The sequence below is a fragment of the Erythrolamprus reginae genome, chromosome 9 (assembly GCF_031021105.1).
Source record: "Erythrolamprus reginae isolate rEryReg1 chromosome 9, rEryReg1.hap1, whole genome shotgun sequence".
In the NCBI taxonomy this organism is placed as follows: domain Eukaryota; kingdom Metazoa; phylum Chordata; class Lepidosauria; order Squamata; family Dipsadidae; genus Erythrolamprus; species Erythrolamprus reginae.
Genome location: NC_091958.1, coordinates 23,541,216 through 23,555,663, shown reverse-complemented (window position 1 = coordinate 23,555,663; position 14,448 = coordinate 23,541,216). Strand labels below are relative to the sequence as shown.

The window sequence follows — 14,448 nt, the reverse complement described above, 5'->3', positions numbered from 1 at the left end:
AGCTTCCGGGCAGGTGCTGAACAAAGGATGACCTTGAGAATCTAGAAGGAATTTGTGATGGCTACATCTCTACATCCCTCATTTATTTTATCTTTTTATTTATTGGATTTATATGCCGTCCCTCATGCAACAGCCCCTCCCAAATTCCCACAGCAAGAATTCATTCTAAAGCATAAAGTGTGGCAAGCCAAGCTAACAATGGTTTCGGCCTGACAGTGTTTCTATATAAAATTCGGAAAATGCTTGGAATTTTTCATGCTGTTCTCTTATCTTCTCTAACAGTGTACTATGAGCCTCATCTACTTGACCGTGGAAGACGTCTTTCTGCTTATTAACTACTTCAGTTTCAGCTATTGGTTCTTTGTCGGGTTGTCAATTGCTGGGCAGCTCTACCTCCGCTGGAAACAACCAGATCGGCATCGACCTCTCAAGGTAAGAATGAACGCAAGATTAAACCCATCATTTAATCACGGCGTTGAAGGGGTGACTTGATCAAAGTGTATAAAATCATGCATGAGATAGAAAAGGTGGATAGAGAAAAATTCTTTTCTCTATCACACAATACTAGGACGAGGGGGCACTCCCTAAAGCTCATAGGTAAGAAAGCGAGGACAAGTAAAGGGAAATATTTCTTCACCCAGAGGGTCCTTGGTTTATGGAATTCACTTCCAGAAGAGGTCGTGACAGCTGTCAGCCTTGATACCTTCAAGGCAGGATTAGACAGATTCATGGCTGCCACGTGAGTCAGTGGTTATTGAAACGGATGTCTATGTGCCACCTCTATGTTGGTTGAGGCAGGGAGGATTCCCTTGGGTAACATTTGTTGGGGGTCAAGGGAAAGGGACGGTTTTGCCTTCTCTTTCTGCTCAAGATCCCCATGGACAATTGGTGGGCCACTGTGTGACACAGAATGCTGGACTCGATGGGCTTTGGCCTGATTCAGCAGGGCTCCTCTTATGTTCTTTATGTTTATATAAAAACAATAACTGTTTTTTTCTTCTTATTCTTCCTCCTCCTTATTCAGTGCTGTATTTTCTGTTTTCCAGCTGAGCTTGTTTTTCCCAATCATCTTCTGTATGTGCTCCATATTTCTAGTGGTTGTGCCACTCTATAGTGACACCGTCAATTCTCTGATTGGTATCGGTATTGCACTCTCTGGAATACCAGTCTACTTCATGGGGGTCTCCTTGCCTGTATCCAAAAGGCCACCTTTGGTCAGCAAAGTCTTAGGTAAGGATCGTTTTCATAGAGCATAGAATCATTGGCTGGAAGGGACCTTGGAGGTCTTCTATCCCAACCCCTGCTGACGAACTTTTATTAAGGTCTCAGTGAACTGCACTGAATGATGGGATATTCCACATTCCATCCTTTCCATCCAACCCCATCCTGGCTTCAGTAGTAAATGTGAACAAGGGTATTTTAGCTTGTTCATATTTTCTAGGCAACTACAGTGATACCTCATCTTACGAACTTAATTCATTCCGTGACCAGGTTCGTAGGTAGAAAAGTTTGTAAGATGAAGCAATTTTCCCCATAGGAATCAATGTAAAAGCAAATAATGCGTGCAACCCCATCCCAAAAGTCACCCCTTTTGCTTTGCGCCGCTGGGAATCCCCGCCTCCGGACTTCTGTTGCCAGCCAAAGCGCTGGGATTCCCCTGAGGCTCCCCTCGCTGGGAAACCCCACCTCCAGACTTGCGTTGCCAGCCGAAGCACCCGTTCTTGCATTGCTGGGATTTCCCTGAGGCTCCCCTTGCTGGGATTCCCTTCATTTTTGCCGGTGCTGCTTTGAATCCCAGTGAGGGGAGGCTCAGGGGAATCCCAGTGCTTCGGCTGGCAATGGAAGTCCGGAGGTGGGGCATCCCAGCAGCGGCGGCTCGGGTTCATAAGGTGAAAATAGTTTGGAAGAAGAGGCAAACAAATCTTAAACCCCGGGTTCGTATCACGGAAAGTTCGTATGAAGAGGGTTCGTAAGACGAGGTATCACTGTATAACAATAGAAAAAAACTGAAGAAGAGTAGATATGGGTTGGGTTTTAAAAAATTTGCACTTATGCGTAAAGTCTTCAGCTTAAATTTGCCATTTATGTCAGGTGCACCAAGAGCCAGTGTTGAACAACTAATGTAAGCAACTTTATTGCTTTCTACCTACGTTACAAGAATCTTCCCAGGCTGCTTGCCTACCCCTGGAAATGATCAGATCCCTTCATGGAACATGGGGGAGGCTCAACTTATTACACTTGCAACCGTGTAACGATTCCAAGCTAGTTCTTGGCTTGACTCCTCCTTCCAGTGAAACTGGTAGTTTCCCAGATCTAAATCTGGCTAAAATGCCATGCTCTACATTTAAATTGGACTGTAAAAAAATGCTAAATTAGAAAACTAGACCTTGACTTTCAGCAGGCTTCCCCTGAATTTTGACAAAGATAATTAACCAGGAAACACTATGGTTGGGTCCATATTTTTTTTGTGCAGATGGAAACATCATGTCCACTGTTAAATTTAGAGTCAGCAAAGGAAGGAATATTGTTCATCTACAGGGAACTGGCTTTGGTGGTAGATTGCGGACAAATCCTACCCTTTTTGCAAGCCGTTAATGGTAGGCCATTGTAATATCTGCTCAGGCATTGTTACTAAAGGAAAAAATACAACATTGCATACAATTTATGGAAAAATTAAACTGGATGATTGGATTTGCAACAGATGCAGAAAAACAGAAGCATCCTGTTTTGAGACGTTCAAGATCAATCATGGTTTAGCAAGCAACTTGATTTTGAAGTACCGTAATTGTTCATAATTACACAGTTCAAGTCCAAATCTTCTCCTTCTGCAGGTGCTGTCACTCGATCCACTCAGTTGCTTTGTTACTGTGTTCTGACAGAAATGGATGTTGATGAAGAAAAAGAAGAAAGCAAATCTAATTAAAGACGGAAAACGGAATAGATCAGCTAGTTGTTCGGAGGAAGGTCTGGACATGCCGGTGCAATCTAGATCTTCTCTCTGGATTTGGAGATTCGATCCGGTTGACATAATTTGGTTGCCTTTTTTTGCTAGTTAGTTTTGTAAAAAACCAAACAAAACAAGAACATTCACTAGGATTCTCAGGCAAAAATTCACTATGGTTTTTAATCCGATGTTTTCAACTGGCAAAATCAAAGGCATTTAATGAAAGTGCGCGAAGATGAGACTATATGGACATTAGACAATTAAAAATAGTCTTGTCCAATTTACTAGAATTGAAAAGCTTCATCAGGTCTACCAAGCAATCAGTTGTTTAATCCTGCACTAATAATTGTGACCAGCTATTCCACCCAAGTGATTGAATATGTTAGGGGGGGTTATTTGCCTTCTGATCTTTAGAAGTAGTTTATGTCCTTCGTGCTTCATCCACGTACATATCCTCAAGATGTTCAGAAGCTCTTGGTGATCTCTTCTTGGCTTCAATTGCTTTGATCAAAGGTAGAGGTTTAGATGGAAGTGTATTTTGAGTTCAAATTGGAGTCAACTCAACAACAGTGGGGTACTAAGTCTAGGGCATCGAAGCCAACATTTTAAACCAGTTGAGCATAAGCATCACAACTTGGCTTTCTCTCAACATCGAGCATCGGGCATGTCAAATTCAAGCTGCTTCATCTCTGATATTTTAAGGATTTTATGCAAAACCGTATTTAGTGTAATAGTTGGACTTGGCCTGAGGATCTAACAAACCTTGATTATTGAGTTCATAAGGTTAAAAACACACATTTTAAAGGCACTTTCTTTAATGCAAGTAGCAAAAAAGTTTGTGTATAGGGAGACTGTGACACGAGTTTCTGTGGCAAATAGTGTTTCTCACTTGATCGTACTGGTTTTTACTATCAACAAGGGAAAGGTTAAGAAAAGGGATTTAGGCCCAAGGTAGTCTGACAGTCCACTTGACTTTATCAAGGTCTCACTCTGGGACCACAGTATCAGCTGCAAATCAATATCAATGAATGCATTTATGAGAAAAAGTTGCTTGGCCTATTGGGAAAAGCACCCTCAATTCTGAATCTGCATCTTGTTTACCTCCTAAGCAAACTATCTCTTCAAAAGCGTGTCATGTTGTGTCTTTCTGTGGCTCTTGGTTGTTTCTAGACAACAAGGCCTTGCAAAAAGGTGAAATGGTAGAAAATGTCCCCGTCTCTTTGTTTCTCCTTTGTATGCAACTTGGTAGCTGACGGGTGCTAAAGAATAAAAATGTAAGTACTCTGTGACAATGGATCACATATGACAACAGGCCCCCTTCTCAGTTGCGAGCTTTGCTCACTTTTAATTACCTAATCTATGTGCATGTGTAAATTTCCAGAGCTTAATTGTCAAAATCATGGGTACTGTGTTCTCAACTCCATGTTATAAATGGAAAGTAGTTAGTTAAAAAAATACAGATCTATACATGTCATCATTTGGGTTGGTTTTTTTTATTCAAACAAAAATTGGATTTGCTTTCAGATTTGAATCCAGTTACAATCCTGACTATCTGTCTGGAAAGAGGTATGCTATTTATTGTATTGGTGAAGAACCCAGAAAGCAACAGTTTGAAGCTTTGTTTCTGTCTTTATGAAAACCAAATGATTTGAACCAACCACGTTAGATCAACCACTTTTTAAACATCCTGAAAATGCACTACATCCATTTATCTTGGTGCTTTTCAATTAGGTTTCAGTCTCATTGTGCAATAGAAATGTGGTCAATAAATGTTTTATTTAGTTTAACAGGATGGCATTAAAATTTTAAACTATACCCTGGATTGTTTTTATACTCCATTCTGCTGTTTAAATGCATTTTGTTTTATAGAAGAACTGAACTGTTTATCTCCTGACCAGATCAGTTAGTTGTCACAACAGCAAATTTTGTAGTTCCTGTATGTACAAGAACTTTGAAGGGGGAAAATTAAAATTCCACCATGTGGAAATAAAAAAATGAGAACATGAATCAGCTTGTGAAGGAAAACTTGTGTTTCGTTAATGCTAACAATTTTCTGTGTGAGATTCTGACCTTATTTGGCAGCCAAGACAGACACTCCATTTAAACAGTCCTGTAAGAAAACTGCACAGATATATCCAGGTCAGCCAAGGAAAACTCAAATTGGAAGACAGTGGACTATCTCTGTTTTGTCTAACACGGCAAAGGAGCAGCAATTAACCTCCAATTAAGACTCAGACACAAGGTTTTGAAATGAAATAATCTATTGTACAATCAGGTTTGTTGAAAAACACAAATTAGAACGAAGGAATGTCCTCCAGCTGCCACAATTCAAAGCGAGTGGCAGAACTGATAAGGTTTCAAAACAAAGTTTCCAAAACAAAATTACTCACAGACTTCTTAACACTATATTGTTCAGAACTGCAGAAAGATATGTTTGTATGAAAGGCAGAAACTCTTTATGTGCTCTTACACTTCGAAGGATCAAACACTGATTTTCTGCAAAGGGAACCTCCTAAATTCTTCCTCTTTTATACACCTTAAAATTATAGACTGCACACACCTCCTCTTCCTCATCAGACCCAGTTGGGAGTTCTATAGTCTCAGCAGGACCCTCACACACTATCTCTCCCTCCTCCTCACTGACTCCTCTGACAGCCACACGGGCCGATCATGCCCAGACGGACCCGGTTCATCTGGCTCGAAAACTGTAATCAAAGGACCTGCCTGTGATCTAACCACAACAATCTCTACCACTTTACCTTTGCAGACAATAATGGCAAAGAATTCAAGTACCATTCTGTTAGGAACATAGATATACATTTGGATCCGTAATTCTATAAAGTTAAAGCCATCATTTTCAGTTTCCGGTTTTGGTTCTGCCAAAATACCAATTAAACTGTTGAAGCAAAATGATAGTTATAGCTAGTCCTTGGGTTACAAGGTAATGTGATTGCATAGAGTACCGGCAATAATCTCAACAGTTGTGATTCCAAGACGTGGGTTAAGTGAAGAGGATAAGGTGCTTAGGGGTGCCACAGGGAAATGGGGTAAGGCCCTAGGTCCAGATCATTAAGATTAGGTAAACAATAATCCAATGAAGGGACTACCAAAATCATTCCCTGGCAGCACACTGATGGCAATGAGAGCAAATCCCACTTCCTACTAGCATTGATGAGGTTATCTAGTTGGGTAATGAAAAGTCTGCAAGAAAACAACCAAGCTCAGAGAATACCAAAGATCCCACAATTAGGTTTTGCAAAACAAAACAATAAACTATGCTGGATAGTTTATATTTTAAAAATCCTTATATAATTGAAGGTACTTTTTTGTTGGCATTGTCCTTTTCTGTATAATGGAGCAAAACCTATGATTTTCCATTTTCTCCCCATATAGGATTACCGTGTTTTCCCAAAAATAAGAATGTGTCTTTTTTTTTTTAAACCCTGAAATAAGTGCTTGGCCTTATTGCCATACACTCAAAAGACTGATTGGGCTTATTATCAGGGGATGTCTCATTTTGGGGAAAACAGGGTAGTACAAGGAACTAGAGAATTGGCTAATTTGATAAATTCAGAATATAGAATAGGGTTGGAGGAGATTTTGGAAGTCTTCTAGTCCAACCCCCCACACCTTCAAGGAAGAAACAGTATGCCATTCCAAACAAATGTTTGTCTAGTTTCTTCTTGAAAACTTCCAATGATGGAGCACCGCAATAAACACCTATAATACATAGAAGAAAGCATCAGCTAAATAATAATAGTAAAAAAAAATCCTTCACAGAACAAGGTCAGGCAAATTTCAAATGTAGTAACTACTATATTTGTAAACAATGCAAAGAGAACTAAGTGTGAATTATCATATATAGTAAGACCTCACCTATTGCTGGTGTTACGTTCCAGACCCGGCCGCGATAGGTGAAATCCGCGATGTGGAATTTATCGACTGATAGTACTTATTTAAGTATTTATATTGTAATTGTTTGGTAAGTTTTCATTGTTTTAAGTGTTTATAAACCCTTCCCACACTCTTACAAAATACATATCACAGTAGTATATATATAATATAACTTAAAACTAATAAAAATAATAAAAAACAATAAAGCAACAACATTCTCTTTCTCTCTCATACGTATACGTAATCTCTCTCTCATATATCCTAAGAAATATTTCTTGAAAACCCACGATGAAGTGAAGCCGCGGTAGGTGAAGCGCGATATAGAGAGGGACTACTGTATAACTAATTCCTAAAGGGATATGTCAAAGTGGATATCTTAATGAAGTTATATTACAATAAAGAGGGATAAATTAACATTTTCAATATGTAAAGTTTATCAATTATATATTTGCAGCAACTAGGAATATTAAGGTGCAGAGATTTCCAATCTGAACAATCATTTTCAAGGACTGATCTATCTACAGGCAGTGATCCTACAATACTTGCAAAAGAAAAAACTCTTTACTTCAATGTTAACAACATTTCCAATCTCATAGCAAAGCTGATCTTTTTAGGAGACTGTCTTTCTGGAAACTTCGGCCTTTAATGTCAAAGTTGTTGTCAGGCATCCCAAAATGGCAGAAGCTATCTGTCAATTTCAGCCGTTTCTTGCATCATGCCATGATTGAGATCCAAAAATTGTAAACGTCACTTGGATCACTTCATTTCAGAAGACGATGTATGCTAAAGCAATCTGCTTTCTCTTGATTTGAAGATGCTCTGGCCAAAAGAGCATGGCAAGTGAGGGTTGTTGTGGTGCCACAATTTGCTAAGGCCACATCCTATACAGGGGTCTCATAAACACGAAAGATCCTGCAAGCTAATCAGAATCCAGTTCCTTGACTCCATCATATTCAAACTCCTGCAGGACTTCAGATTCATACTTCTCCCACGATCGCTTGATGTATCCACAATTTTCATCACTGTTGTCCCCACTGTTGTTTTCTGATTCTGGAAGAAAATACAAAACCAAACTGATGGCAGATGCTGGAATTATTTTTTTTCTGGTTATTTATTGACCTTTCTTTAACACGGTATCTCAAATCCTTCCTCCAAAACAATTCAAAGATTAAGTCTATTATGGTTTCATTCATTTTATTTATTTATTTATTTATTTATTTATTCAATTTTAAGGGTCTGGTTTTTTTCTACCTTCCCATAGAATGACTGATGGCAGAAATTAAAACTGAGAAAGGACACATACCTTGTGCCCTTAATAGATTTTATTGAATTGACCCACATTTTTTCTACTTTCAAGTGGTGCTGTGGCCTAGAGGTGGACCTCTCCCCTCACAATCAGGAGGCTGTGAGTTCAATACTAAGTAGAGGCAGATATTTCTCTTTCTGAGACACAAGAATATATCTGCTGGAAGAAACTCCACATTGGCAACAAGAAGGGGCTCCAGCTAGTAAACACTCAGCTCCATTCAGTTGCCCAGACTCCACCCTGCAAGGGATTATGAGGTTGTTAAAAGAGGATGATGTTGATGATTCAAGTTTTTCCTACTGACTGTTCCCTAGGTAAAACACCACTGAGATAAAACTGGGCCATACATGACCTGACACGTTACAAAGGATTTTCCCTCATTCAAATTTCCTGGCCGGAAGCTGGAGATCACGTGACGAGGACGCTACAACCTTTGTGGGTTGGCAAGCACACAGATTTCGATAGCATGATTGGAGTTGATGCAGCAGTTTTTAAGAGTGAGGACCCTCATTTGTTTCAGCACAGTTGTAACTCTGAATTTTCACTAAACAAATGATTCTAAGTCAAGGACTACCTGGGTACAAATATGATTATCACAAATATCACCTTCACTTTCATCAAATTCATCTTCATCCGGATAGTCATTTCGCCAGTTGTTCTCATTATTCTCATCATCTTCATCTTCATAGGTTTCTTCAGCAAAGTGCTCTTCATCCATCTGCATGTCAACACACAATACTACTGTCACTGAGGGGAGGAAAAAGACTACAAGCACCTAACCTGAAAGCAATTAGCATCAGTAATCTTGAAGGTAGAGGTTTAAGAGTGAGAAAACTTGCAATTTAAGTTTGTAAGGCAATGAGATACAGGAACCACTTGTACTGTGTTGCTCTCCCAAAAATAACTTCTCCCCCCCCCGAAAATATTTAAACGCATGCGCAGCCGGTCCCTGCTATTTCTTCTGGTTAGGGAGACAGAGCTGGAGATCAGGTAAGATGGCAAGAGGAGCCCCCAAATAATAAGACCTCCCCGAAAATATGGGCCAGAGTTTATTTCGGGGTTCAAAAAATATAGACAGGATTTTTAACTTTTGGGGAAACAGTATTTTACAGATTGAATCACTTCTAAGTTATGAAATACAGGAGGAAAGAAACAAGTCTCATATTTTATATTTCCTTAGAAGATGCTATTTTGATTTTCTTACCAAATCAAACTCTTGGGTGTAAGGTTGTACAGAGAGAATGTTCTCAATCCATCCAGGTGCAGCTGTTTCCATGCAGTAGATATCATAAACATATTCTTCTTTATTCAAGCGATCCTCTGCTTCTTTGCTGTTGTCAGATACTGTTAAACGTTCACGAATCATCTCTACGGCATTGCAAAGAATCACATCCGGAGCTGATTTCTGTTAAGATTTACATATTTTTTTAGCCAATAGATAATTTAAAAAAGGGGGGGGGGATTGTGGTAAATTTATTAACTCTCCCTCCCTCTTCCTCTTTCTATCATTTACACACACTGTATATGGAACCACATATACAACATAAACCCTATAAATACAAGGTTTCCAAACTTAAACATTTTCCTCCAAACTAGCCTTTTCACGCTTAATTGCAGAAAAAAAGTGTTTAAATACTTAATATTTGAAGTGCACTCTTAACTATGGTAATTTGGACAAAAGGCAATATTAAAAATAAACTATTTGCTTATTCCCCTACTTATGAGCAAATAGTTAATGGAATGCTGTTTAATGGGGCAACACAGTTTCTTTCTTGTTATTGAATCTCTTAACAAAAAGTTACAAAGTTCAGTGTTCTTGTGAGTTCTCAATAATTAATTCACTTGCTACTATTTTGTATTAAGTGGAGCCAATTTTGATAAAAGGACCTAAGAGAACACAATGTTTCATTTTAAATGTTAGATTTAATGCTAATATAGGTACAGTTGCAATTTACAAGAATTTGGGGTGGGGAGTGGGGAGAGAACATTTGTTACCAAACGCTGCAATCCTTGTATTACTTGATCTTTTGATCTCATATCATATTCATATCATAATATATCATAATCATAATAAAATATTATATTTTTGTTATCCCCAAATATGAACTTGCCAAGGAGCCTTTTTATGCAATTTCTTTGCTCTATTTTACTGCTATTATTTAGTGACATGTAAGGCTAGAAATACATAATTTTAAGGACAAACAACCAGGTGTTCACTAACTACAGCATTTGCTCTTTTAATAACACCAGAAGCTCGGTAAAATGTCCTTTTAAAAATCAGAACACAGAGATAATATTGATCAATGAAAATTTGCCATATGTTGTCCAAATTACCAAGCATATTAGGATCCAACTCTATGGTTTAAAAAGTTTAAATATCAGGGTTCGTGGATGACATCTAAATTAAGGTCACAATTATAAGAATTTCTTTTCCCTTGAGATCATAACATGAACAGAAATGAATCCACAGGCACTGCAGAATTTTAGCCGGCTTTTTCCTGTGCTCTTTAGATAATGTGGAACTGTCCCTTGCTTGTTTTCCAAGTTGCTGAAGAGGCTATTGTGGCTGGAAGAATGCCTCACACCATAAAGGTGGCATAATGTCAAAAGGTATTTTAGCTCACGGCTATCTGAACTCAAAGGGCAGTAGACTGTTGCAACACAATCAATGCCTGCACTTTGTTCTGGGTTGTTCTTGCTGTTTTTAGAACTTGCTTCTGAACCATAAAGTCTGGCCTTGTTGTGACTGGAAATGTGAACAACTTACGGAAATTTCTTTCACTGATCAGTTACTGGAAATATTACACAGGTCTACAAAAAAATATTTTTTTGTAATCATCGCAGTTGACCTTGTACTTTTCTGAATCATTTTTTAATTCTGATTTCAAAAACGTATATAGTTTTTCTGTAGCATTATTTTCCACAGAGCAGAATCATTATTACAAGATATATGAAATATACTGGTGACATTAAGAAAACAGTAATTACATTGAAAATGTAGAAATAACATAACAAAAATGCTTCTATATATGTAACTTTATTTGACAGAGCGAAACTAAGCATATTTTTGGAATCAGCACATCAAACTCCATAAAACAGACATATTACCTTTTCTGATGATATTTTTGTGTTGACCACAGTTATTGGTGACTTTTGTAATAGATGGATTCACAATGGAGCCCAAACCAAACACACAATATTATTCATTGATAATATTAGTATAGTATCTACTCCCTTAACAGCTCAGGACAACTTATTAAATGCAGTTTGAATTATTAATACATTAAACTTTTTTAATTAATAAAAAACCCCATAAACAATCAGGAAGTAAAAGGAAGTAATAGAATGTATACATACGTGCATATATAAAACAATGAAATCCCTAACACAATTTTGTTGTTTATAATTAATATTATTGCTATCACAAAGGTTTTAGAGATTGAGAGTTGAAGTAAAAAATAAAGGTGAGATGATTTAGTGATAGAAATAAAAGACAAAATAAAACAAATCAAATATCCTTTTTTCTTCCTTTTCTTCCCCCCAACTGCTACTGAAATATTTTATATTATACTTTAAATTTCTGCAATTATTATTCATTTCTGCTCAAATCATTTTTAAAGTTTTGAAAAATGTCTTCTTCAGAATACAATTAAAATGTTGATGCAATGAAAATCATGAAAAGGAGTGTATTCTGGAATCTGAGTCCTGCTATAAAAACAGGTGTGACCCCATAAATGTCCAATGCATTAACAGTAGGACTCACAAACTCCATAAACAATCTAAGATTATGAGTAAGAGGCCCTAGTGAAAAACATTATTCTAAACCTAAGATACATTATCAGCCAGCTTGTAGTTGTGGTTGTGTCACTGTTTGCATCAGTGGCTCTTATAGCAATAGCACTTATATACCGCTTCACAGTGCTTTTACAGCCCTTTTTAAGCAGTTTACAGAGTCATCCAATCTGGTTCCTTGTTTTACCCACCTCGGAAGAATGGAACGCGGAGGGAAATTTTAGCCTGGTCAGTTTCAAACTGCTAAATTGCAGGCAGCAGAAGTAGCCTGTAGTACTGAATTCTAATCACTGCACCACTGTGACTCTTATCTCTTTTTAATACTGGCTTCTGATAGTCCGTGACTTAATACTCACCGGTAAATGGGAGGCAGGTGTATCATTTTCCACATCATCCTCCTGTATAATATCAAAGAACTGAAAGTCTCTACAGAAGCCTGGGGTGCTGTCGCTTTTGTCTTTCTCAGACACTGAAGCCTGTTTCTTTTCATCAGATTCTTTCTCATTTGTTCCAAGAGCAGCATTTTCTCCATCGCTGATATTTGGTCGGAGGCTAGTGATCAGGCGGTAGCGGCTTTCCTGCCTTTTGGCTTGCTTTGAAGAACGAAGATTCTGAATTATTCTTTGGGCACTCCCTAGAGAAGGTCGCAGGATCTGGCCTCCTTTCTTTTGGGTAAAAGCTTCTTGTATGTATTTGTCAACAGGTTCAGCCTAAAAGACATTTTAAAGAAGTTCAGTTAGCATCTGGAATTAGAGCGGTGTTCCTCAACCCAGCAACTTTTAGGCGCATGGACTTCAACTCCCAGAATTCCCCACTCAGCATAATCTCTCCCCTCTCACCCCTTTAGGATTTCCCAATAGAAAACGATATCTATTCAAGATAATACTTGCAGACCATGATCACACACACACACACACCATAAAGGGGGGGAAAAGTTACAAAATGTCACATGAGGGCAATATGATGCTGTGAGTTAGACATCGTATTCTACAATATATATGGTTCACCTTTCTACTTCTGCCCTAAAACAAAGAAAGATGTTTAAATGCAGTCTAAGATACTGTAATGACCTACCCCTTCACCAATTGGGGCAGGATACAAGTCAATTTGGTCCAGCCTTGTGCAAAATCAGCATAGAACATAGAATAATAAGGTTAGACGGACCTTGAAGGTCTTCTAGTCCAGTGTTTCCCAACTTTGGCAACTTGAAGATATTTGGACTTCAACTCCCAGAATTCCCCAGCGAGCATTCACTGGCTGGGGAATTCTGGGAGTTGAAGTCCAGATCTCTTCAAGTTGCCAAGGTTGGGAAACACTGTTCTAGTCAAACCCTCCGGGGAAGCAGGAAACAAATGGTTGTCCAATCATTCCTTATTAAACCTCAATAATGGAGCACCCACAACTTCTAGAGGCAAGATGTTCTACAGATGAATTGTCAGGAAGTTTCTCCTTAGCTCTAGACTGGATCTTTCTTTGATAATCTTCCACCTGTTACTCCTTATCCTGCCCTGGGATGCAGAAATATACTACTCAAAAAAATAAAGGGAACACTTAAACAACATAATATAACTCCAAGTAAATCAAACTTCTGTGAAATCAAACTGTCTACTTAGGAAGCAACACTGATTGACAATCAATTTCATTTTGTTGTCAGGACATTCAACTTGTGGACTTCAACTCCCAGAATCCTCTAGCCAGCTGGGCTTAAACGCGTACTAATGAACGATAATTAAATTAGATTTTTGATTCCCTGGCTAACAATTCCAAACCGAACAATTCCAAACCGAAACATGCGAAGCCTCACCTCGGAGTTTACGGTGGCTACCAATTTGAAGAGAGTCTTCTCCACCTCGCTTTTTTCGGGCGAGGAGGAGGAGGCCTCGGCGGCAGCCCCAGCCTCAATACGGGAGCGCTTGCAGGCAAGGACCAGCGCTTCGGCCGGCAAAGACCCTCCGCGCTTTCTCTTCACGCGCAGCACGGCGGCTGTCTCCATGGCAACCGGACCAGGCCGCTCTAACACGCGAGGGACTATGGGAACTTCTCTCGCCTCGCCTGCTGTCCCCACCAGTCCCTCGACCTACCCGCAAGCTTGATGTCGGCTCCGCGGCCCTTTTTGATGACGTCACACCGTCATTTCCTCGAGGGGTGAGGTCTAAATGATTTCCAAACACGATATCCGGTTCTAATTTTAAATATGAATTTCAATGGTGCGGCTTTGCCCTGTCATTTGAAGGACTTCGATGCATTAAACTAGAAAATAATAATAATGATGAGGATGATGAGGATGAGGATGATGATAATAATAATAATAATAATAATAATAATAATAATAATAATAATAACCCTACCAGTTACTCGCGACGAAACAACAACAACAAGCAGGGTCAAGTCCTAGTTAGTAAAAGACAGATCAGCAGAAAATTCCAGGGCTAAAGACTAGAAGGAAAAGCTGACAAGCATTCCAGAAGAAGGTGATGAGAACTTTTAGGGAAGAGGCCTTCAAACTTGGGAA

General features: G+C 38.8%; 2 protein-coding genes across 5 annotated transcripts in view; one reads left to right on the top strand and one right to left on the bottom strand.

The window, feature by feature from the left end:
* The window catches only part of SLC7A6 (solute carrier family 7 member 6), a 59,662-nt gene extending 54,711 nt beyond the window's left edge, over positions 1-4,951 (top strand). For 2 of the 3 annotated variants that reach the window (XM_070760478.1, XM_070760479.1), the window contains exons 8-10: positions 283-432; positions 1,047-1,230; positions 2,832-4,951. In XM_070760478.1, the coding sequence (XP_070616579.1) occupies positions 283-432; positions 1,047-1,230; positions 2,832-2,923 (426 nt within the window). In that variant the 3' untranslated portion in view covers positions 2,924-4,951. The remainder of the gene's footprint in view (positions 1-282; positions 433-1,046; positions 1,231-2,831) is intronic. The other variant, XM_070760480.1, reaches the window with a different exon arrangement.
* A 236-nt stretch (positions 4,952-5,187) lies between these two features.
* Positions 5,188-14,054, bottom strand: SLC7A6OS (solute carrier family 7 member 6 opposite strand). 2 transcript variants are annotated; one of them, XR_011559825.1, is made up of 6 exons: positions 13,741-14,054; positions 12,293-12,646; positions 9,349-9,549; positions 8,751-8,862; positions 7,182-7,888; positions 5,188-6,820 (listed from the first exon to the last, which is right to left on the bottom strand). XR_011559825.1 is itself a non-coding variant. In XM_070760481.1 (5 exons), exons 1-5 carry the CDS (start codon positions 13,927-13,929, stop codon positions 7,758-7,760), a joined length of 987 nt encoding a protein of 328 aa, XP_070616582.1. In that variant the 5' UTR covers positions 13,930-14,054; the 3' UTR covers positions 5,188-7,757. The 2 variants fall into 2 exon arrangements, 1 of the variants encoding a protein (XP_070616582.1); XM_070760481.1 differs by having other exon boundaries at positions 5,188-7,888.
* Positions 14,055-14,448: the final 394 nt, after the last annotated feature.

What these genes read in the sequence shown, in the direction of transcription:
- SLC7A6OS (XM_070760481.1), bottom strand. Translation starts at nt 13,929, where the DNA reads ATGGAGACAGCCGCCGTGCTGCGCGTGAAGAGAAAGCGCGGAGGGTCT. An exon ending in TAGCCACCGTAAACTCCGAG is followed by an intron (nt 12,647 to 13,740) that starts GTGAGGCTTCGC and finishes AATGTCTTTTAG; the next exon opens with GCTGAACCTGTTGACAAATA. An exon ending in CACCTGCCTCCCATTTACCG is followed by an intron (nt 9,550 to 12,292) that starts GTGAGTATTAAG and finishes AAATCTTAACAG; the next exon opens with AAATCAGCTCCGGATGTGAT.